Genomic DNA, 24,344 nt, shown 5'->3' with positions numbered 1-24,344 from the left:
CTCAAGAGTGACAGAAATGCAAATCTTTTCTTGGAAGGAGCCACGGAGGCAGCTACTGTTCTGCAGACAGATAGTGATATTAATGAATGATATAACATACTGGCTGACTCTGAAAGGGCCAACAAAACAAACATTTTGTTGTTGTTGTTGTTTTTAACCAGTTCTGGTTTAGGTGTCAGAGTTCTGCTCTTTATCCAGGAATGCCATCTAGTGGTTGAAATTGGTAACTTGATTTAATGAGGAACACATTGACCATTATGAGCAGCATCTGTGAGTATTAGACAGAGGTCAACAAGCGGGTTAATGCCATGAGCTGGATTGTGTTTAAGAGGGTTTATTTTGCAGTAATTGAAACAAAGACTTGTAATGAACCAACTGTCAGGCAAAACATAAAACTGTAGTGGTGTTGGAATTTTGACTTGTATAGAACTTAATTGCATTCTGTCTTTGACACACATCTCACTAAAAAGCACCAGAGACAGTCTACCATTGCTTCAGACTCTGAATCAATCTCTGCTTCCACTCAGGCAGCTCATTTAAGGGATTTTTATGAAGTGAAAGATTGCAGCTCATGTAATTAAGTGTTAAAACACGGGGCCCAACATCCCCCACCAGCCCCCAACCAAATGCAAATGTTACAGGAATACTTCCTTCCCATCTCTCTTCCTGTTGCACATTTTCAGAAGGTAAATCCATGGGCAAAGTTCACAAGCATTTTTCTTCATGTAACATATCAAGTCTAGCTGCAGAGTTTGTGTCAGTTCACTGTTTTGTCTGTAAGACCTAATGAATATGCATTTTTTTTCTTCCCAGACATCCATGCCTAAGTGTTTCCTCACCTTGACACACACACACACACGCACAAGAACACATTTGTGCAAACACAGGTCCATATGGTGTATAATGTGTACAGACAGGTTTGCTCAGTACTCACTAGCTCAGAATTGTAATGCATTCAGTGATCCACCGTGCTGTAGGTACATTTTTCACGGCTTTAGACATTCATTATGTGTTCCAGTAAAGGCTGTTATAATTACGTAAGAAGATGTCCTGATGATGAAAACACTCTAAATATGACTGTAATATTGCATAAGTCACAGCTGGAGAAGCTCACGCTCAAACCTACAAACCAAGACTTTAAAAGCAGCAGTAATCTACCAGATTTTACGCATAAGTGTGATAAATTTTTTATAAGAAGAGAAAGAAAATGAATTTAAATAAGAGGGTGGAATGTCAAGTCTAATCCTGCCACAGTGGCAGTGAATAGCTATTAGGGCATTCAGCTTTGAGCCTTTTTTTTTTTAAAGAACATTTTTGTCGTTGTTATTGATTTATTAAAATAGTTTAGAAAAAGTGAATACTGCTGTAACATTTTGTGAGGTTTTTGATTGTTAATGCCATGTTATATCTTTTGTATATTCAGAACCTCTTCCCGCATTAAAGTAAAATAGCAGCATTCTAAGGACCCAGAATATGTTTGGCCAAACAACATTTAAAGTCCCACTCCAATAGTCTAGTAGTTATCTTCTTAAAACTCGACAGTTTGTCAAAACTGCATATTTCAAAGTTTTTGTGGCAGAAAAAAACTCTTAAAACTACCTATAAATTACTTGGGTATGCACCGCTATTTATTAACATGGTCGATTGTCTATTTCCATTCTGCTAATCTGGTCACGCCCACATCTCCACCCACCATCAGAAAAACATCCTGTCCTGTCTTTACCATGCTATGCAATAGCTATGTCTGATATTGGGGTAATACTGCTGATCTTTTTTGATGAAGCTTTATCATACAAGATCGCCTTCCATGTTCCTGCTCAATCCAATTCAGGGTTGCAGAGGGGTGCTTGTCTGTCACATGGCCACACAAAGACAAACAACCAGGCACACTCACACCTAGGGACAACTTGAAGACACCAATCAACCCAACGTGCACCCCTGCTGTGAGGCAATGGTGCTAACCACCACATCAGTCAGTGCGGTTACATGCGGGCCATCGGATTGGATTAATGGCTAAATTACAATAAGATTGAGTTATTCAGCTCATGTAGACAGCTTAATCTGACGAGAAATCGAATCGGATCGGGTTACTTCAAATTAAGACCCCGGGGTAACTCGATCCAAATGCCCACTGAACGTGCATGTAGATGACAGTGGATCGGATCGAGCGTTCTGCGCATGCTCGAGATCTCATCATGTAAACCCACTGACTACTGTGAAGCCAAATCCTGATCCATTCAGCCTAAAGATAGCTTAGCAAACTCCTCAACTAGCTAATGTGTCTCTGTGCAGTAGCTGGGAGTTGAGAGCATGAAAAGTGAGAGCAATAGCAACAATACTTGAGCTAACAACTCACAAGCTCCAAGTTTGGTCAGTCGAGAGTCAAATTCGCTAAGTCAAGAAAGACAGGTTCTCTCCCAAGCTCTGCCAGGTTTATAGCTAGCCCTATGGTTCTGTAGCTTGTAAACTCCTATTTGCTTCAGGTCAATTCAGTTGCCAGGTTCCCGTGCTCACATCTGAGAGCTAGCTCCTCATCTAATCGGGCTAACAGGAGGAAGAGAGCTCCTGGCCGAGCAGGCTCCTGACCATGGCTCCTCACCCGTCCATCCTTCTAGTCGTCTCTACCTAGCTTCTTATTATTAGTGCTTACTTCTCTTTATAGCTTGCACAATTTGTTACATGGGGTTTTATCAGTGCAAGCAAATGAACTAATAGCCCCATTCAGCATGTACTCAGGAATGGTCTCTCCAATCTTCTTTGTGGAAAATTTGAGTTCACCTTTCTGAGACAGTAGGTGATGCTCTGCAGATTCGAAGCAGAAATTCTCAGCCCTAGTGTTGATGGCTGATTTTGTCTTGTAACACATAAAAAACCTCTTATGGATATGTTAAGAAGATTGATTTTTATCAGAGGGGAACTTTAAGAGTTAATACTTCAATTAAGTCATTGCTATCGGATCCAATTTCATCTGAGAAATAATGTTTATCTCAGTTGTCGTGCTGCTCTGAGCTCCACCATCTGTTCCATTATCTCCTCCAGGCCTGAGTCCTGTCCAAGGAAATACCTTCCCATACGCATTTTGCTACAGCAACCAAAACAGTTTTCCTTTATTTTCTTTTGACCATGTAATCTGCCACATATTACTGTGGGTCTGGCCCCTAGGAACTTCTCAAACTGAATTAAATTCTGAGGTTATGAGGTGAGTGTGTGTGTTGTTTGTGCTCACAGTGGACAGTGGTTCCCAAACACTGGCCAAAGGGGGCGACCAAGTTCTTTTTTTTTTTTCTCCAAAGACTTAGAAAAACAAATGTCAGGGTTGTTTTTGTCAGCTTCATCTCTTTCTGTGTGACCACATAAACTTCAAGACACGGCTCAATACAACAAATCCTCCACGGAGAACGACATGGTACATTGGCTTCAAACATGATCTGCTCGACATGTGTCTTGGTAGAAAGTGGAGAAACGAATTTAAGCTTTGTAGCTGATAGTATATTAACACAGATTTATTTCAGTGTGTTATTGGTCAGTTTTGAGAAAACTATTTGATTTATTTTTTTTCTTCTTTTGGCATTGAAGATTTTCTGGTCATAAAATATGATCACGTCTTTATCGAAGTCAAAGGTACAGAAAAACACAGTGTTTTAGTTGATAACTTATGAACAGTGAAGACACTTTTCTCATTATTGATGTTATATACAGTAGAAAGATACAACACCCCAAAGATTGTAGTAAAAGTTTCAAAAAAGCGTTGCACACTCTGGCTCCATATGCATCCAACTTTACTGACTGACATCAGACCAGCAAGATCAGCTGTGATCTCCGGAGGGAGTCCCGAGGCCAAAATGTCAATCAATACATTCGGCTGCATGTGGCGTCAGAGTGTACGACTTCTTTTTGAAAGTTTTTTTAACAATTGATTTTAAACATACACAGACTGAATTTCTTTTGGCAACATTACCCAAAAAGCATTCCTGGTAGCTGCAGATCAGACCACACAAAGTCCAGGAGAATCGCAACCATTTTGAACTGGACCAAAGCATCCATCACGCTATTACCTTTTGGATAGCATGCTCTGTGACTGTGTTGTGGGTTTCATAAGCATTAAGCTAATGTTGTCTCCAGGAAAACCTTTTATAATTCCATGTGACTCATTTTTGGGCAAGGTTCTTGTAAACAGTCATTGATAGCTGTATGAATCACACCAAGGTAAAAATTATTTAAGAGACATTTAGAATTGATCTATTCATTTGTTTATGTATTCATTTTCTCTTCTGAAACAAGGTTGTGTGGAGTACCGATGAGTAGTCGGTGTCTTACCTGCAATAGATAGCTCTCATTTCCAAGAATCAGGGAGGAGGGCTTCTGGACTATCTAAGCTAACCTCTATTTAGAACAGACACAACAGAAGAGAGAAAAATTTAAAACAAAAAACCCCCAGAAAAATTAACCTCCGAAATTTCAAAGTAATTCAAGCAAATACGACAATGTAGATGTTTACTCGTTGCTACTTTTATATCAGAGTTGTTCCATATGTCACAACATTTTCTAAACCGAGAACATTCTTGTTACAATATAATGTAATGTTTGCATAAACTGCTATGAAATTATCAAAGTTTGAGTTTTCTTACTGTATATCGTGATATATTTATAACATTGTTGAAGGCTCATACAGTCACTTGATGTTACATTTCAAATCTTTTGTTTTAACAGGGACACTACATTATTAGTGAGCTATATCAATCATATCAAAACCCCTGACTGGTAAAGACAGAAAAAATTGTTGATACCTTCATAAAGCTTTCCGCTTACATAACTCTCAGCCTTTGTCATATTTTCAATGCAAACGGACAAACATGCAGTCCTCTAAAATTCTAATAATAGATAGGCTCTGGACATGACGCTATGCTTTGATTGATTGGCAATTGGTTGAAAGTTTGCTAAAGGTACAAGTTTGCTAGAGGGGCCAACAGCAAACGATTTCATATCAAAGAGGAAGAAGCGCCAAAGGACAAACTGCATATAAACACAGGTTAACAGACAACAGCTGCACTGGACAATCTTCTTTATCTTGACACTTCATGTCACTCAACCACACAACTGATCTTTTTTCCACTTTGATTTTTGTTTTTTCCACAGCAGAGCAATGCTAAAGGACCAGAAACAGTCCGAACACAACTAAGAGCAGCCCACAGCTCAGATTGTTCTGCATTTTCAGGAGGGCGTCCCCAAGTGTCAGCCAAACGCTATGACAATTAGACGTACATTTCTTAGGCCCCAATGGAGAGAGCAAGGGCATCTATGTTCAGCCTTTCAAGAAGCTTATCTTGTGACAATGCAGTGTATTGCATCCTGATATTTACATGGATATTCACACTGCACATCAACGTGTAGGCATTTATTTTAGTCCTCTCTAACGCATATTCCGTGTCTGATTTAGAGAACTATGAAGGATGAGTACCTAGGCCAGTTTGAGCCAGTTGAGTGTATATTGTAATTTGACTCCCAACTGTATTATCTGAGTACGTTAGTCCACCCACCTTGTTTAAGTTTGATTTCTTATCATTTCTTATCAGACTGACCTGTTTACATGTAAGTCCAGTTTTGGTCGGATTAATAATCTAGATTTTGCTAGTCATGTAAATGGACTGGATGACTTTGTTATCTATAGCAGATCATTTTAACAGAAAATTGAAAAAAGGAGATGATATCTCTCAAACTCTCAATCAGCCATTCATGGCAATAAAAGAGCTGTCTATTTCTAAATTAGCAGCTAATCAGTATCTCTCACTTGGCTACTGCACAGTGCCAACAAGGATCAAACAGAATGCTTTGTTCTCAAGTTACAAGTCATTGAGGGGATATGCCAGACGACACGTGATCACATTAATTGTGTACCTTCTAAGTTTTTTCTTCAATTATCTCAACATGCCAGAGCACTGAGCGGTCAAACAAATCTAATAGCGGTTACCTTCTGCCTGGCCTGAGTGTCCTCTTTATCACTTCTCTGCAGCCAAAAGGTAACCCCCCTTCATTTGTAATAGGAAAGTAGGAAGAGCTGCAGAGACAGAAAAGAGAACAGGAAATCAGAGTGGACCCAGCTATGAATCAATGGACAGAAAGGAACATTGATCATTTTATGATCATTGACTCAAAAAATCATCTTTTTTGTGTCAAGGGATGTTTCCTATGTGAAGCCAGACAATACTGAGCAGTGGAGGAAGTGGGGCTAAGGAGGCCCTCCCTTGTTACACCACTTTCCAATCGTCTTTTTAGTTGCTCTAACGCATTAGAAAACGATAATTCATTTGTTGTCATGCAATTGTGTTGCTCTCACATTTAGAAATGACAAGCTTTTTCTGGTCAGGCACACCTTTTCTGTGAAGACTGTATAAGCTGATATCTTGTTCAAGAATAGAATGTCTATTTGATGGTGTTTTCTAAAATCTGCACTGGTTGCAGCTCTGTCTCCGGACCACGTTGTACTATTCTTTTATTATTATTATTTAGAAAGCTTGATGTGCTTCATGTTCACATAAGATATTTTCCAGCTTATCTAAATATTCATGCAAACAAAGCATTCATCAGGCGTCTAATTTTTATTTGTGGTTTTCATTATCAAACTTTGTGCAATGATTTCAGTTTATATCAATCCTTCCCCAATTTTTCTATAATTTTTTTTTAAAAGGCTTGGTGATAGTAATGACAATCTTGATCAATTTAATGCACTCCTGATTAGCTCATGTGGCTAAATCCTGTTGATTGAAAGTATTCCAAAACTTTTTTCAGGTGGTTTTATAAGGTTTATAAGGTCTTGTGGTTCCTGGTTGACTTGGATCAGTGACCTTCTGATACAGATCCACCAATCTGAGTCTCCTCCCAAGCCACAAATAAGAAGATGCCCCAGATGAGCTTAAGGAGAAGACTTTAACATTGATCTATTCTATACCCTGGCCTCCAATTCTTCTCTGTGTTCCTACAACTTTGACTCCTCATTAAACCAGTCAATTTAAACTGTTGTGGAGTGGTCCGTTGGGAAATTTTAAACAGATTATTGTAAGCATCATGATGTTGTTGGGAGACAAAAGTGACTTTTAACTCTCTTGCTAGATAGGGCAGAATCGTGTTGTAGGAGCATTCGTTCTGATTTAACCTTGTTACAGACATGAGTTGTGGAACGATAAAACCCCGAGAGCATATTATTGACATACCAGCTTAAGCAAAGCCAGATGACGGGAATAAGAGGAGATAATAAGGAATAAGTGACGAATATGAGTCATTCAAACTGTAGGCTACTGTGAGCGGGGGCGAGAAGCCAACTGTGGCACGCAGGCAGCACCGCTCTCCACTCCGCCAGCTCTGGCTCCTGCACAAGCCGGGGGGAGATTAAGCAGAGGCTCATGATCGCATTTAATGTGTCGCCTGCTTCTGTGGAGGTGTAGTAGCCATGACAGCTTCAAACACCGGCAAGCGCCCCCACCACCGCCGGTAGCACGCTGCAGGCAGACGCCTCGGACGCATTGCTGCGCTTTGCTTCTTCCGGCGTTGGTTTTGGAGTGTCCCGCAGTGACCGTCGACTGACTGCTGGACTGCAGCGAGTTTTCCGAAAAACCCTACTGATGCTGGGTGTATCCTGCGAGATCGAGCATGCCATCTGCGACAGGAAAGATTCCTCACTGGACCGAAATTCGCTTCACTGTTTGAGAGAATCAAAGTTGGTGCAATGGAGACTTCCGGGAGTGATGCGGCGGTCACATACTTGGGGAAAGCCGAGGAAAGAGATGGATATTATGAGCTGGAGCATCTTCCTCCGCTGCTGGAAGATGAGGTGAGGGGAAGTTATAATGGAATATTATTATTCGCTTTAAAACGATCTGCACGTTGACTGTTTTCACTATTTCTGTGGAAGTCTTCGAGTCAAATAGCTGAATTGTTCAAGAGATGAAGGCTGTAAAAGTTGTGAAAACTGTATTAAATGTTGTTGTTTCTTTAAAAATGGTCATATCGAGTTATAAAAGGCCAGTCAGAAAAGAGAGGCATCCTCAGGCGCTTAGAATGTTTGTACCTCAGTCAATTATAATTCAGGAATTAGAATTACTCCCTCAGCTGAGTAAAGGTCTGCAAATATAATTGAAATTTTAAAAAAATAAAATAAATGATGCTGCATTCTTCACATACAGCCTTACAGTGTGAGAGGTATTCATCCTTATGCATGAATTGGTGTCAGAGGAAGTATTGTTTGAGTCAAAGTATTCTTTAACCTACAACTTTGTGTATGTTTGAGTGTGTGTTAAATGCCCTCATCACATGATCTTATAACAGAAGACATCAGCGTGACGTTTTGATGCATTTAGTCTGGTAGTTCTTGAGCTGTAAAACCAAATATGCGTTTTGTGAAGTGCCCTGTGACCTATAACCTTCGGCCAAAGAATTCTACTCCGTTCAGCAGGTTTGTTCCAAATATGAAGAAGTTCCCTTAGACATTAATGAGATGGCACATTCATGCAAGTGGGGACAAGAATAGAGACAGAAAGATGGGGGCAGAGACAACCTGAAGACACGACGCCTCCAGCCAAGACTTGCTCTGCAGCAGAGGCATTGAAATGAGTCAATTCTACAGAGAAGAACATAGATTTATTTTAAGTGTTTATAGAACACCACTTGGTCCTGTTGTCTGATTGCTTTAAAGCTAATCTTTATAAACCTATTTGAAAGTAAATATGTGGTACGAGTGGACAAAAGATTCCTACGCAGTCTCAAAAGGTACTTAGAAGTAATGATTTTCTTTTTGGTATTTTCCACATTTTCACATACGTTATTTTTATTTTTTTTACGGAGAAACATTTGTGGACATTTATGGAGAAACATTTGTGCCGTTCAGTCAATGGTATGTCTATACACTTGTCTTTGGACAAGATGCTGAGCCCCACAGCTATAGAAAAGAATATATAATGCATTAGAAGACGAGATAACATTCAGCTGAAAAGTAGAGTCCTTTTCTTATTGGCATTGAGAAATGGAGTATTTGAATGCTAGATGTTTTTTTAGCAGAAATAACACTCAAAAGATGTTTCTTTGATTGTGGTTTGGGGGCTTTTTATAACCGTTGGTCAGTTGTAGAGTTACTGCTCAGTGAATCGCTTTTTTATGTGCTTAATCATTCCTTGGATACGCAGCCATCACAAGACCCCTAACCAGCTTCCTTTGGAAGTGATCCGAGACAAATCCACAGTTGTTCTGTTTCATTCCAAACATTGTAATGGAGAGTATATCCCTGGTGAGCCGACCTAATGAAGATTCAATCCATTTTCCATACCAACATTAAGCGAGATCCTCCCTACATTTGTTCACCAAGTTCTTATAGGCACCTGATAATTGTAGGACGGACTTGAGGACTGTCAATCTTTTCTTTAAACCCACTGTCCAGTCAAAAACAAACATAAGAGCACTGGCCTTGCCTTTCCTCTCAGTCCCTGAGTTCAAAGAAATGTGAAACACAACAATACTGATCAGAACCTTGGAGCTCAGCTTATATAGGGCAGCAATTTTAACTTGAGCAGGCTGAGAGAGACTAGTGTTCCCCTGCACTGTTCTCAGGGGAAGCTGCCTATTTATGGGGCTGCTGCTGCAGCTTGAAGTGGTTTTTCTCTGCCCTGTAATTGTGCTCTACACCACTTGATCACATCTTTATGTTTTGTTCACAGTATGCACCACTCTCCTGAATCTGTAAGTCAGTCTTTAATCTGTTCCGATACATGCTTTGCTTGCAATCAAAGTTAACACAGCGGTTGTCGAAAGAAAGTAGTGCCATCAAATAGCAGAGACTGCAGACATCTTAACTTCCAATAAAGTCCTCTTATGATCTGTTCTGCTTTGGTATAAGCAAAGTTTGAAAGGGAAAAAAACTTGTAGTTTAAAATTTGTGGTAGTTAAAGTGCTGGTTTGACAATCCCTGCTTTGTGATACGCCCCCAATCCCCACGTCCACCCCTCTATCTGAGTTAAGGCCAGCTTTTGTGCTCGCTTTCCAAGTAGACAGAAGATTCTGTAGTAGTCAGACCGCTGCATTATGCTGGGTGCTGCTTGGAACCTCTGAGATCACTGCTTCTGCCAGGACAAAATGGGGCCATTTGGTGATAGTGGATCACAGATTATGCAGTGTGTTTAATGTGGGTGTGTAGGCTCACAATGGCGTACAACTATTTGTATGGACATTATGTGTCTGCAAGCTGCTTCGCCTTTACAGCAGTGTAACAAATGTTCTTGCTTCTGTTGAAAAAAATTGGCTTTTCTGCTGCTATTATCAGAATTATTGCATCATTTAATGGGCTGTTGTATTGTATATCTAATGGAGGTTGACGCGTGTTCTCCGATGTCTTTATATCTTTACCATATAAAGCAACATCTTATGGCAGTTGTCCCCTGAATCTTTAAGAAGCAGGACCAACCTTGTTAGGTCCAATGTTAGGATTGACTTCTTCAGTTTAACAACAACCTAAGAGTCGGGAGCTTTCCAGTGCAGAACGTGATTCTCACCTCCTTGAGAGAAATCTGTTTTGAAAATCAGACAGTGCTTTGGTATTTAATCACAAGTGTCGGCATGTCAAAATGTCAGTTTGTATTTCAAGTCAAAGTCTGACAAAGTCAACACGTGTGCTTTTGAAGCGGTGCCTGCGAGCGATATCGGGCAAAGAAGCTGTGTTTACCCATACAAAGTTTGATTTAGAAAATGTATTTTGAAAGCACTTTAAAGCATTTTAAAATGCCTTTACCGATTTTTATTTGATTTGAATAAGCTTCCAGTACACTTAATGAACACTGAGAACGGTTAAGTAATGGACATTAAGTAATGGACATTTTCTGTCTATTGAAAAATTTACTCAGGATTTCATCAACGAGGTCAAAGTTTAAAAATTTTTTGATTCAGTTACATTAAAACCCCCAAAGCTGAAAACATGTCCATCCCAAAGCAACAATTCTTTGGATTTCAACTGAATGTTGACCGTCAGGGTCAGGGCTGTGGTCCAATCGGACAATCCGCTGTTCTCTCTGTGTGTTCCGAAATGTCTCGAAGTAAGACACTGAATTCCATGTGGTCCCTGATACGCTCACCTGTGGTTCAAGGATTTCATTTGTCACTTGCACAGAAATACGGGGTAAAATAATTCAGTTTGTGATTGTAGAGAGAAAAATGCTGTACATATAAATTGCAAATGAGAATAAGAAGTCTGTGTGAGTGCTAACAGGAGAAATGAGAGAGTGATTAACATAGAAAAAAGGGGTCGTATACATCTGGATCATTTACTGTTATTATTGTTTTTATTGTACTTATGCCATAGTCTTGATATGTCCAAACACCTGTAGGTAGCCTCGTGTCTGGTTATGAACACATTTAAAACAGTAAATACCAAACTCAGTTTGCTAAATGTATTGTAGCCATTTTAATGATGTAAAATCAGGATCAGTTGCCTGTTTTTCTACTTATAAAAATCCTTGTTTAAGAAACTGCATGCATTTGTAGATAATGTTGTAGATAATGAAAAATATTAGAATATTAGATATTTCAGAAATCCCAGGATAGTTTTGGTCTAGACTGAGTTTGTATCGAATTGGTCCATATTTGATTGGACTGGAAATGGACATTTCTGTGTAAAGTGCCCTGAGATGACTTTTGCTGGGCATTTGTGCTACATTGATGAACTGAATTGAACTGATCTGGCTGAATCTTTTGATGTAATACCATTGCAGATAAGGTTATAAAGCTCTGTGTCGTGGATGGTTTTTGTTTTGGCAGATAACATGATTTTAGTCATTGTTTACATGTCTGCTGATAAGATCTTGTGTTTAAGCTGTCATCCTGCCTCTGCCGTTGCTGCATCATTTCTTTTGTTGTGTAGCTCTTCAGTCAGCTGCATCCTATATTCCCGCCCCAGGATCTGCTTTCTCTGGAATTTAGGTAGAAGTTCAGCCCAGGTGTCCCTGTGCAGCAGGGAGTAACAAACATTTGGCAATCTTCAACTTTGTGCTAAATTTACACACTGTATTTCCCTTTTGATGAATTAGTCACGCATCAGATAGCTGAAATGCACTTTAGAGCAGTTGCAGTTGAATGATACATTTAAGAGCTCATGGGGAAAATAGGGAAAATTTGATTCTTCTGCTTACTGGTCCGAATCAAAACTCACAGCCTCCCCAGCTTTTGGCCCATCGTGAAATGAACATTGTGATTATGCTCAGTGTGTTTACCTCCACAGGAAAATGTGTCCCTGGCAGACATACTTTCTTTGCGGGACAGCTGTCTCTGTGAGGAGGAGGTGTGGGCAGTGTGTGCCGAGTGCGTTGTGGCCCTGCAGAGCATCAGACCCTCCCACCTCTTCCACACCCTGTGCATAACACCAGACACTCTGGCCTTCAACGCTCATGGGAATGTTTGCTTCATGGAGCAGCTCAGCGGTGAGTCAACGGCTCAGACACACTGTCATTTATAATCTTGTTCAATAACTACACCCCTTAATTTCAACCTTAACAAAGCATTGGCGTTCGGTTGGTTTAATTACTGTTTCAGGACATATCATATTGTGGCACTAGATTTAACTTACACATCTTGCAGCCAATACGTGGGCTGTTAAATCCTACGTGCTGGTGAGTGCTGACGCTGATATAGTCACAAGGGAGTATTTAGTTTTATACTATGAATGCATACTCTGAGAAGGCACCTTTTTTGTCTTCAGTAATTAGTTTTCCTGATGTGCATCACATTCGAGTTTGCAAATTCCTTCCTGAGACGACTCTGTGTCGTATTGAATCTGTCAGGCTTTCTCAAGGTCTGATCATCTTTCTCCTTGTGACGTCAAATAAAGCGCATGCTGTCAGAAATGATTATACATCACGTCTTCTATTGTTCTGCTGTCTTGTTTGTCATTGTCTCCTCTTCACCATTTTCTCCACTGACATCACTCACGTCAGCGCACACTGTAGAATGAACTCGTCCTTTGCTCTTTTGCCAAAGCTCCGAAATTAATAGCCATTGATTTGATGAACAGAGTTGCCGGGGGGATTGTTGTTGTGGCAACAGCTCGGTTAGCCTATCAGCAGTCAACCTGCGTTGCTTACACTCATATTCTCACACTTCACGTGGAGTGGCATGGAATCCGTTGGTGTTTAATCCACTTTTTTTCCATTTTGATCAGTGACAAAGACACTTGGAAGTGATGCTTTGATTACTTTGTCAGCTGAAATTCTTTTCAGGCTTGTTTATTGTCACATCCATCGGCTATGATGGCAGAGGAAGAAGCTTTGGTTCCTTGTGTTACTTTTAAAGAGTAATGAGTACATTTATCATTAATCATAACACTACTCTCCCTGCTTTCCAAGCCCCATTGTTTGCTTTTGATCGAACTGGTCGTGCCATAGCCATGAAATTCCGAGCTGATGCACTCCGAAACAGTCAATCCCTTGCTCGCACACAAACAACGTTGTATCATAGGGTGACCTTTCTGGCTGTGGCATTGGATTTCAGTAAGGACATCAGTGGGCTGCATGGATCCGTCAATACTGTTCAATTCAGCTGATTAATTACTGCAGCAATACCAGAGATGTAGTTGAATGTGTGCACAGGTGCTGTGGCAGTGTTGGCATCACCGAGCAGGGCCGGAGTAGCAAAATGCCCCCCCCCCCATGGTACTCACGCAGCAATGATTGAGGAAAAGTGCTAATTTTCCTTCCCACGTGGTTTAGCATCGCAAGCTGTTCCGTTCCTGATGAAACGGTACTGCCTGTGCTCTGTTGGAGAGCATGCCGAATCTGTGATATTGCTCATCTTGTGCTACCTGTTGTGCTATAATACTGTGGGCACACATGACTCACCAAGCTCTCTCCATCACCCTGGAGGCAACTGCGTCACTCACAAAGGCTATCTGTTTTTTTCTCATTTACTGGCCATTTCACAGCGTCACGTTTTTTCCCCGAATACAAAGAGTTTAAATATCTCACCCGCTTTATCTTTTTTTCTCCTCCTGTCTTTTTGTTTCTCCTTCATTTTGTTTGAACTGTCTTTGAGAGGAGACAAGGGACCAAAAAGAGCAAAGCGGAGGAGGAAAGGAGTGAAATGGTGGGAAGAGGATGGTAAAGGAGTGAAAGCCTAAAAAGATGAGATTAAAGAAAATAAGAAAAGAATGGGACGGTAATCGAAGTGATAGAGGGCAGAACAAAAGAAGCAAAGGAGTAGAAAAAAGAGAGAGAAACACAGCTAAGTAAGTAGTAAAGCTATTAGTGGAGATAGAAGTGAAGAAAACAAAAAAATGACAAAATAAATAGAGGTAAAATGTAAAGGACGAGAAGAGATGTCATGGCTGTAAGGAGACAGGAGAAGGACAGAAGACTAATGGAGCTGAAAACAAAGTGAAGATGAGAGAGAAGAGTAAATGAGAAGGTCAGAAAAGAACAGAAAGAGATAGGCAAGGGGATGATATTGAAGGAAAGAAAAATAAAAGTCGGCTACAAGGGGTGAAAGAGCAAAAGATAGAGCGAAAGAAAGAAGTGGCAACGTGGAGAGAGGTAGAAAAGGGAAAGGAATCTGAGGAAAAGGAGAAGGAAAAGCTAGGAAAGGGCAAGGTGAAAAAGAGGGAGTTGAAATGAAAAATGACTTAGAGAGGTGAAGTAAGAAATGAAATGACAGAGGAGTGTTAAACGAAAGAAGGGGCGAAAGAAATTGAGAGCGACCTCTTTGTAGCCGAGAGCGGGAATCATAACCCCAGTAGACAAATCAAGATCTGTCCTGACCCACTTTCTTCACCTCCCTGCTTTTCTCCCCCTTTCCTAACAGCCCGTGTCTTTTTACAGTCCAGAAAGTGTGCGTTCTGTTTGTGGGGATGTTTTCACTGCGTACCTGTGTGCTGCTAGTGGCCTCTCTGAGCGCTGACCTACTTCAGCAGGAGGAAGAGGAGGATGTGCTGCTGCTTCTCTTTGACTGCCTCACATCCTGATCTGCAGATTGCTCCTGTCTTATTTGTGAGGGATCATCTCTGATGCATTAATTATGCAGATGAAGCAAAGCAGCGGCACTGGCTTGTTGGGCTGTTGTGGTTTAGAATGCTGTATACATATTTCTCTGATTTACATCTTATTACTGTGAATGCTTAGCAAGTGGGTTACTGTACAGCACTGACAAGCTTTCCCATCAGTGTTCCCACTCTTCCACCTAGTTGACAGGATGAGTACGCCATGCTTTCAGACACGCTCAACAGTGAAGTTAATTGATGTTTTTGACCTGCAGACGATCCAGAGGGCTCCTTTGTGCCTCCTGAGTTCGACAACACGGGCAGCACGTTTGAGGTGAGAGATGGGGAATTTTGTTGCAGAATCTGGGCACAGCTGCACACATTCATTCACCCCAGGAGTTTGTCAGTACACCACACAGCCAGGGGCACCTTGGTAATGTTTGCTGAGGAAGAGAGGGGAGTGTTGCTTGTTCTATTTCCTCTCCTAAAATTCCTCGAGCCAGTGGCCATTTAGCTACAAGCTCACTTCTGTCACCTCTTTTTTTATGTTCTTTTTATACTTAGCTGCTTAGATCTCTTTTGGGTTGTTTAATTTTGAGTTTAATCTTAAAATATGGGTAAATGGTCAGCGAGAGATGAGATGAGCTTTCAGTTACATGCTCAGGACCCTAGTTATTCCAGCTCAATTCAGTCAAACATCTCTGCCAGAAATTCTTCATAGTTTCAAACTAACTATCCCTTCATTCATCTATTTTCTGCTACTCTTCTTGGACGGGATCACAGTGGCAACAGTTGGAGATTCCTCAGATATCCCTCCCCCAGCCAACTCCTCCTGCTCTTCCAGAAGGACTCCAATGGTTTCACAAACCAGCCAAGAGATATCTCTCCAGCAGGTCTTGGGTCTGATCTGAGCCTGGTGGGACATGCTCAAAATACCTTAAATGTTCAGAAAGGAATGTCAAAACCACCTCAAATTACTCCTTACAATGCGGAGTATCAGTGACTCTACTCTGAAACCAGAGCTCCTCATCCCGTCTCTAAAAGAGAGCCCAACCACCCATCGGAGGAAGCTAATTTCCAGCCACCTGTTTTTGTGATCTAATTTTTATGGTCACTTCCCACAGCTTGCGACCATTGGTGAGGGTTGGAACACAGATCGACTGGTAAATCCACAGTCTGCCATATGGTTCAGCTCTTTGGAAAACTTAACTTTTGAAAAAATATTTCATCACCTACAGTAATTAATATCATCAAAACATTCTGAGAATCTTGAGACTTCTGTGCGACCAGAAATGCGACATGGCTGAGTATGATTTTTGGTTCCCTCTGATATTTGGACTTGCACATGGCACTGCATTGAAAACAGACATGTTATGTCATGGAAATCACTGCGTGGCCTCTGGAACGTCTCCAGAAATGATTCTCTGTGAACACAGCTCACCGTGTCACCCACAAAAGCAGGTTCAAGCTCTATCATGCAAAGGAGAAGCCATATGTGAACATGATCCAGAAACGCTGCTGCCTTCTCTGGGCCAAAGCTCATTTAAAATGATCTGAGGCAAAGTGGAAAAAATGTTCTCTAGACGTTCAGCTTAATGTTCAGCTCGAATCTTTTTATCAGACAAGAAAGGAACAGCATTCCTCTCCTGAAGGTTTGGCATCTGACTCCTCAGTTCCAGACATGTACAGACTGTTGTTGATAGAAGAGTAAAATGTCTCACTCTCAACATTTAATGTTTTCCATGTTCTAATATCAGTCATGAAACATTTGGCGTTTTACTTTATATTTTCAAGTATATTATCATAGGTATGGCAGAGCAGTTGCCTTGTGCATACATGCATGCACTCACTGTGGCACAGTGGATCATCAACTCCTGTCTTACCTTCATCTTCCAATTTGCAGGAGTCAGTATGGTAAATGGTAAATGGACTTGTACTTGTATAGCGCTTTTCTAGTCTAACTGACCACTCAAAGCGCTTCACTACATGCCGCATTCACCCCACTCACACAGCATGTCTTAAGATACACATAACTACGTGCTTTCTAATCATTCACACACATTCATACCCCAGTGATACATTGGGAGGCAACGTGGGGTTCAGTGTCTTGCCCAAGGACGCTTCGACATGTAGCCCGGGGAAAGCCAGAGTCGACCTTCCTTCCGACCTTCCTTCCACCGACCTTCCGATTGGTGGGCGACTGCTCTTCCTCCTGAGCTACAGCTCATGATCATCTTCATAATTGAGTCAATACACAGTAAACCAGCTGCAACTTTGGCTACAGCTATGATAAGTTTTAGATTTAGTGAAAAGGAAAAAAAATGCATTTGAGCCTAAAATCCATATCCCATCTTTGGAACATTGAAGTATTATGGTTTGGACCTGTTTTGTTGTCCTAAGCACAAGAATGGTTAATGAAGAGTAAAGTAAAATTCTTTGTACAACCAAATCAAAGTGCGGGCCTTTATCTATAAGAAGGAATGTGCGAAGATCTGAGTTGAGCAGTTCATGTGAGAAAACCGAGGAAGCGTCGCAGCATCGGACATTCTGTAACCTGATTCCCCTCTTGTGCATGTATGCTGGGACAGGAACTAGTTGAGCCATAACCATAGCTCGACTTAACTGTACATGTAACTAGCCTGTGCTGACTGAGAGCTGCCGCTGTAATAGTTAATAGTTGTCACTATTAAAAGAATACATTTTCTGGGAGTAGCTGATCTTCTATGTAAAGTTGAATTTTGCTGTCTGTCTAAACAGGCAACAGTTCAAACAAATAAATTAAGATAAAAAAAAAAAAAAGAAGCCAAGGTATCCTTCTTAGTGTTTTTCCCAAGGTACATTTAACACTCGGAAAGCCACGATACAAGCAAAACGGGGGTTGAGTCCTTTAGTTGACTGTTTATATGATCTGTTCATGTGTTTACCACATAAATATGGGTCCAGTTCACTTCAGTTGTTGGAAGATATATTTAAATGTGGGGTGTGAACTTTAAAGCATCCATTCAAAATCTGCTGCTGTCCTGATGTTGACCATAAAAGCCACTGTCAGTGTAACGAAACAAAACAAAATCTCAGTCATAAATGTGCAAAATACATGACAATCACTGCCCAAAGTGGTATGAGAACCCTGTATTTGTGTGGTGTCTCTTAAGTCCTTCGCAGATTCAAATCTTTGTATTTACTGAAAAATTCTCAGCTGCTTCGTGATAATAATAGTGTTTTCTGCCTCTGAAGGGCCATATTTATTCTCTGGGCTCGACGCTTTCTGCTGCACTGAGCTTTGTCATCGAGCCAGAGCTTCAGGCAGATCTGGGAGAAGAAATCCAGAGGATGTTGGAGCAGATGCAGGAGGAAAAGCCCGAGGACAGGCCACTCCTGAAGGTACACAAAACCCTGCTGACTCATTTTTACTACCAGCGTGATTTATAGCAGGCTGTGTGGTTCTAACATAATGAGACAGGTCTTGAATAATCAGGGGTCGTTTTGTAAATATAAAAAGTCATTAAAAGCGTTATATTTGGGTGATTTCAGTACAAATCTAAGGGGTGATTGCATGCATTTTTTTTAATTAGTAGTCGATTATGCATTGAAAATTAGTTAAGGGTGAAATGATAAGTTGTTTACCATCCATAATAGATACAGGTGCAGTAAAATGGAACACAGGTGTAAGTGGGGCAGCATTGTGTCGTAAGTACCAATCGTCAGTTGTACTCCGCACTGCAGAATCGCTCTGATTGTTCAGAGCAGGGATCTCAAAGTCCTGTCCTCAAGGGCCGCTGTCCTGCAGGTTTTAGATGTTTCACGATGCCTCATTAGCTGGTTTGTGGAGAATTTAACAATCTTGTAAAGAGATCCAATTAATCTGAATCAGGTGGGTTGTAGAAGAGAAACATTTAAAACCTGCAACAGCGGCCCTCTAGGACCGGAGTTGGAGATCCCCGGTTCAGAGGAGGTCAGAGAAGTTGTGTTTGCAGTAATTAAGCAACACATTTCTCTTTTGACTGTTAAAACAACATGCAGTGCATGTGCTGCAGTTAATTAGTGCTCTATAGTAGCATCAAGTGGAAATGCTGTGCAAGTGCAAGTCAAAGGATGTTGGTGGTTTACACACTGGTGCATTTTAACACTCAGATGCCCCTTCACTGCAAGGTGGTTTTATATGGAGCCATTTCATGGACATAACGTTTGTTCATTTGAAAAAAATATTTGTTTATAATTCTAATTAAAAAAATATGTTTCGAACTTGCCATTTAAAAATAAAAGCTTAAAAAAAAAACTAGAAGTTTAAAAATGTAAAATCTGAAACTGAAGGAATAAAATTTCAAACATTTGTTTCAAATTAACAAACATTACGACCCTGAAATGGTTCCATATGGAACATCCATCCATTTTCTATACCCACTTAATCCAATTTGGTGTTGCTGGAGCCTATTCCAGCTGCCAAAGTGGCAAAAGGCAGGGTACACTCTGGGCAACACAGAGACAACCAACCATGCACCTCGCACTCGCTCGTCGGGTCAATTTAGAATCACAGATTAACCTAAAGTGCATGTGTTTGGATGGTGGGAGGAGGCCGTAATACCCGGAGAAAGCACACACATCCACAGGGAGAACAGGGTGGAAATTCCACACAGAAAGGCTGTAGCTGGGATTCGAACCTGAAACCTTCTTGTTATAAGATGACAGGGCTATGCACCGCACCAGCATGAAGACGATAATTGTTAATATATGATTTATATGATATATTATCATGGTATTATTATTGATTTAAAAAATACAGTGTGTGTTAAGAACAAGCCTACATTTAAGATATTGTTTTTACGGTAGTACACCTGCGAGTCTGAGGTACAAAGTTATAACTCATCCAAAAATCATCTAATCTTAAGCAGTGAAGAAGGATTTTTACAGCCTTCAGATGAGTGGAATGAATACCAGGTGAAAAATAAAGAGAAAATCTCTATTGTCTATTGGTAATTTAAACAAACGAGTACAATTGGATTAACCACCTTGACAATAAACTTGTAAGTTCTCTGGTAGGACAACATTCCAGTGAAAATCCACAGCACAATAATTTCAAAGTTTCTAGATGACGTTCACTTAATCCCTTTTATATTGGAATGGTACAGAAAAGTAGAAAGACAAAGATTTGCAGTAATTCTTCCATTTGACTTTTATCTAATTGCAGACAACATGAACCCAAGCTATTCCATAATTTGCGTCATCCACCATCTTTTCCCCAGAATTCCTCGTATCATCTGATTTGTTCTGGGTTTTACAAGCAAATTCATTGTTCTGTTACAGATGAGGCTTTCCCTCCTTCACGGCTTTTCTCGATTCTTTTTTTAAATTTTTTTTTTATATATAGTATATGTGTCGTCTGAGTGTTGCAAACCTTTTAGTTTAATGCTCCCACAGGACATCCTGTCGTTGGCTGAAGAGCGGCTGTCTCATACCTCCTCTGCAGCTGTGTGTCGGAAACTGTCTTCAGTTGGGCGACGTGTGCTCTCCATTGAATCAGTTTCAAACTTTCAAGGTTATTATGTTTTTCCAGTCCGTGTTAAGCAGCTGACTGTTTGCTCTCCACAGTGACTTCTCTCACCCTTAATTGCTGTCTTTGTACATCTACAGATGGACCGGAAGGCTCCTGGGAGGCAAGATGGCAGCATTCCAAACCCAGATGTCTTCTGAAGAGACTGAGCTCAGATGATAAGACCAAAGACCTGTCTGACAGTTCTGTGACAAATAGTTTGTCCAGGCTGCAGGTACGAGATTTTGTTTTAGGTCTAGCTACAAACATTCCAAAAAAGCAGTTGCTATGGAGAAAGTGGTCTTTTGAATAGCCATCAAACTGATTTTTTTTTTTTTTTTAGATTAGCACGATAGCCTTTGATGTTGGACAGCTAAATGCATCAAAGCTTACAGTTCAGAGATGTTGATTGTGAAAACATTATGATAATTCTGGGCATTTGTAAATGTTAGATGAAAGGACAGGATGTGTTTTTCAGAAGTGAAGAAGTTGAGTGATTCACCCCTGCAAGACAGACTGCACTGGTAGCGAAACAATGTTAGATGGCTCTCAGGTGGTAGAACTGTGTCTGGATAACCCCATACAGCACAATTCTGGAGTGGAAAGCATGGCATTGGCCCAGGAAAACTAAGAAATGATCCTTCCAGTAAACTTTTTGTCACTACATACCTTTGTCAGAGCACAGTTCAAAAGCCTGCATTGATGATGGTATAAGGGTGCATTATTATGGGTGCCAATGCCAAAGGCAAGGCACACATATTACTGTTGTGTTGGACTCTTATTCTCTCGTTTCCGCTACTCCTCCCGCAGCGATGGTCCGACTGGAATAAAAAATACATCACTGCGTGAGCAGCGATCAGGATCGGTGTGCTTGTATTATTCAGATACGACTTCTACTTTTCGAACAGCGACCATTTGTATCAGACTTGTGCTTCATAATTAAACCCCCATGATTTTAAGGGGACAAAGTGAGGTGCGCACAGCTGTTGCCAATAGCAACTAATGAGGAGGCCAGACCCAAGATGGCTGCCCTGTTCTAATACAGCTGATGAGGGCAGAGCCAGCATGGTTGGCCTATCATAACAGCTTTATGCCAGTCTGTGTTATTTGTGCTCCTAATACAATATAACATGATAGCCTCTGTCTCTCAGTGGGCAGTAGTTCCAACTAAAAAAATAACCACACAGCTACTATTCCTTATGAGGGCACAGCCAACATGATTGAGCTGTTATAACAGATCCATGCCAGCCACTCAGGAGACAAATGCACGCGATAGTGCGCACTCACTCACATGTTCCCATTATTCTGAATACACCAACCGGGCCTTATGTGTGATAACAGGTTCATGCCAGCCCCTCACTGCTTATGAGGCCAGAGCCAACATGGCTGCCCTCTTCTAATAGTAATAATAATAATAACACAAATAATGATACAAAATAACATGACATTCTCTTAGACATCACATCACACATTTCAACTATAAAGAAGCTGTCCTTCTCTCCTTTACACTGATAGTGAGGGCTGTGTTCAAACTGCCATAAAACCTGTATCCTAGCATTAGATATTTTAAATATCTAATGCTTGACTGGCAACTAGCAGCTCTCTCAGCACAGCACAGCCTCTCTGTCTCTCTGTCTCAACGGGCAGCAGCTTGTTTTCTAGTTTCTAATAGTATGTTAATCATGTAGAACTGTAAAACAGCAATTCAATCTGATATAGGAAGCTGCAGGAGGCTGGCTGAACTGGCCAAATATGACAAAGGTCACCCCATAATGCTGGGCATCTGGAAACCTATTACAAGCAAGAACAGGAAAACATTTTGCTATTTTTGCTACATTTTGCTGTGTTTAGTCAGAATGCCTGACAAAACTCAGTAGTATGTAAAATGCCACATTCCAACTTCTATAAAAGAGGGGACTAACAAAATTCTGAATGATGTGCCATAGATATTTGATTTGAAATATGTGCACATCCTTACATTTGGATTAGATTTACATTTCAAACTGTTTTTTTCCAATTTTTTTAAAAAACACTGCTGTATATAATTTTACACCTGAAAATGGACTTTCTATATCTATGTCTAATATCGTATAACAGCTTTGGATGCTGGAAAGATGCTCCGCAGACCTTTTTTTAAAAACTTTTCTCTGTTAAAAGAATTCGGTCTTAACATGTTTTATGATTACACATTTTACAGGATACCCTTTACTGTACTTTACTGTAACTCTAGAGTCACATCCTCTTTGCCTTTCTCGTTTGTTTTTTAAAGCCTCATTTTTTTCAGATTACTCTCCAAGATGCTTATTACCAATGGGATTTCCTTTCTGCTTGAGAATGCTCAGTTATATAAACTGTGGTTGTTGCTTTTATCACTGATGCCTTCAGAACTGTTAAACCAAATGATAATGTGCCTAATCTGCAGGTGTGCGGGGGCTGGGATTCCTCTCTCTGGGCCGAGGACATGGAAAACAGCGAAGGAGACAGCATGGCCTTGTCAGATGAAATGGACTGCCGATCTCATAACAGCTCCCCAGTGAGAAGGCGAGCCCAGCAGAGGCTGATCAGAGCAAGAGGAGCTCTTAATCGCTCCTGCTCTGTTCCGGACTCCAACAACCCCCCCTGTCTAGCCACCCCACCACCTCATGGAGATATCAGTGTACCCATTTCTGACCTCACCGAGATAGGAGAAGACGAACACTTGAGCTGCGATTCTATGTGGAGTAAACGACTCCAAACACTCAACCGGGTAAAGTCCTGTGAGTCTTATCCACACTGTAGTGCTGAGGACAGTAAGGAAGAATATTTAAGAAATCAACAAGTGGCGACTTGCATCAGAGAGACAGATATTCAAGAGTGCCACGAAAGTCATTGTAAAGGGAGCAACCAAGACTTAGCAACTTCCCGTACTTCCTACCAGGACCTGGAAATGGAGCAGGACTCTTTGGAGGACCAGAGCACATTGAACCACAGTCTCTACATTCCTAATAACTACATGACCAAAAGCATGTTGTGCCTCAACGAAGAATCTCAAGATGAGGTTAGAAAGCTTTCAGATTCATGGGTCTGCTTGGGTGGCGCATCTGTGAGTTTTACTTTGTGAAAGACAAACAATTTCGACCAGCAATCAAAACATTTAATCTCGTGTTGCAGTGAGTTTGGTCGTCTTCTTCCCTTTATTCATCTCCCAGCTTCTGTTTACAAGATGAAATTATTTCAGTCTCACAGTTGCTTTCAATGCCAATAACTAATCATGAGGTAAGAGTAGTTGGCTGAGTTACAGACTGATGATGAAACCCTTACTTTTCTCTGAGCTCATTTAGATCTCATTTGCCCTATTCAAAGCCCTGACCTCTTCATTCAGGGGCTCAAGATGAAAAAATCTCACTCAGGCATTCACATAGTGGTTTGGCCACAGTAGTGTTCGACATATTGAGCTTTTCAAGAGAACCTCATACCAGGTGTGAAGCATGGTGGTGGAAGTGTTATGGTTTTTGGTTGCTTTGCTGCAAGGGGAGAAAAAAGCCTGCCTAAAGGTAATTTAAAGAGCATTTCAAATGAGTAAGAGATGGAGCTTCCAACTGGTCAGTTAATGCTACCAAAGCCCCCAAAGAACGGCTCGAAAAGCAGAAAGGGGTGGGGGGTGGATTTGTATCCTATTCCTGTGTTTTTGGAGGATTTAAAAGGGCAATACATGCAAGGAAACATCTTGCACCTGAAGAAGTTTTGCGTGTAATTGTGTTTAAAACTTTCAGTAAATAGACACTCGAGGATAACTATGCAGAAAACAAATAAAAAGGCGGACAAGTTACAATCTGAGACCAC

The 24,344-nt window shown here is 40.9% G+C and overlaps 1 protein-coding gene across 3 annotated transcripts in view; it reads left to right on the top strand.

Annotated features, from left to right (window-relative positions):
- Window positions 1–7,300: 7,300 nt before the first annotated feature.
- Window positions 7,301–24,344, top strand: part of LOC140313359 (kinase non-catalytic C-lobe domain-containing protein 1) — a 42,127-nt gene continuing 25,083 nt past the window's right edge. For 2 of the 3 annotated variants that reach the window (XR_011917035.1, XM_072391433.1), the window contains exons 1-7: window positions 7,301–7,825; window positions 12,251–12,449; window positions 15,271–15,329; window positions 18,230–18,376; window positions 20,411–20,528; window positions 20,624–20,757; window positions 22,945–23,559. Coding sequence is in view for 2 of the 3 variants with exons in the window: in XM_072391433.1 (XP_072247534.1) it covers window positions 7,721–7,825; window positions 12,251–12,449; window positions 15,271–15,329; window positions 18,230–18,376; window positions 20,411–20,528; window positions 20,624–20,757; window positions 22,945–23,559 (1,377 nt within the window). In the remaining variant the exon portion in view is untranslated. Of the gene's footprint in view, window positions 7,826–12,250; window positions 12,450–15,270; window positions 15,330–18,229; window positions 18,377–20,410; window positions 20,529–20,623; window positions 20,758–22,944; window positions 23,560–24,344 lie in introns of those variants that run through there. The other variant, XM_072391434.1, reaches the window with a different exon arrangement.

The sequence above is a fragment of the Leuresthes tenuis genome, unplaced genomic scaffold, assembly GCF_036924035.1.
Source record: "Leuresthes tenuis unplaced genomic scaffold, fLeuTen1.0.hap1 SCAF_8, whole genome shotgun sequence".
NCBI classification, from domain to species: Eukaryota; Metazoa; Chordata; class Actinopteri; order Atheriniformes; family Atherinopsidae; genus Leuresthes; species Leuresthes tenuis.
This window is presented reverse-complemented; position numbering and strand designations above follow the sequence as displayed.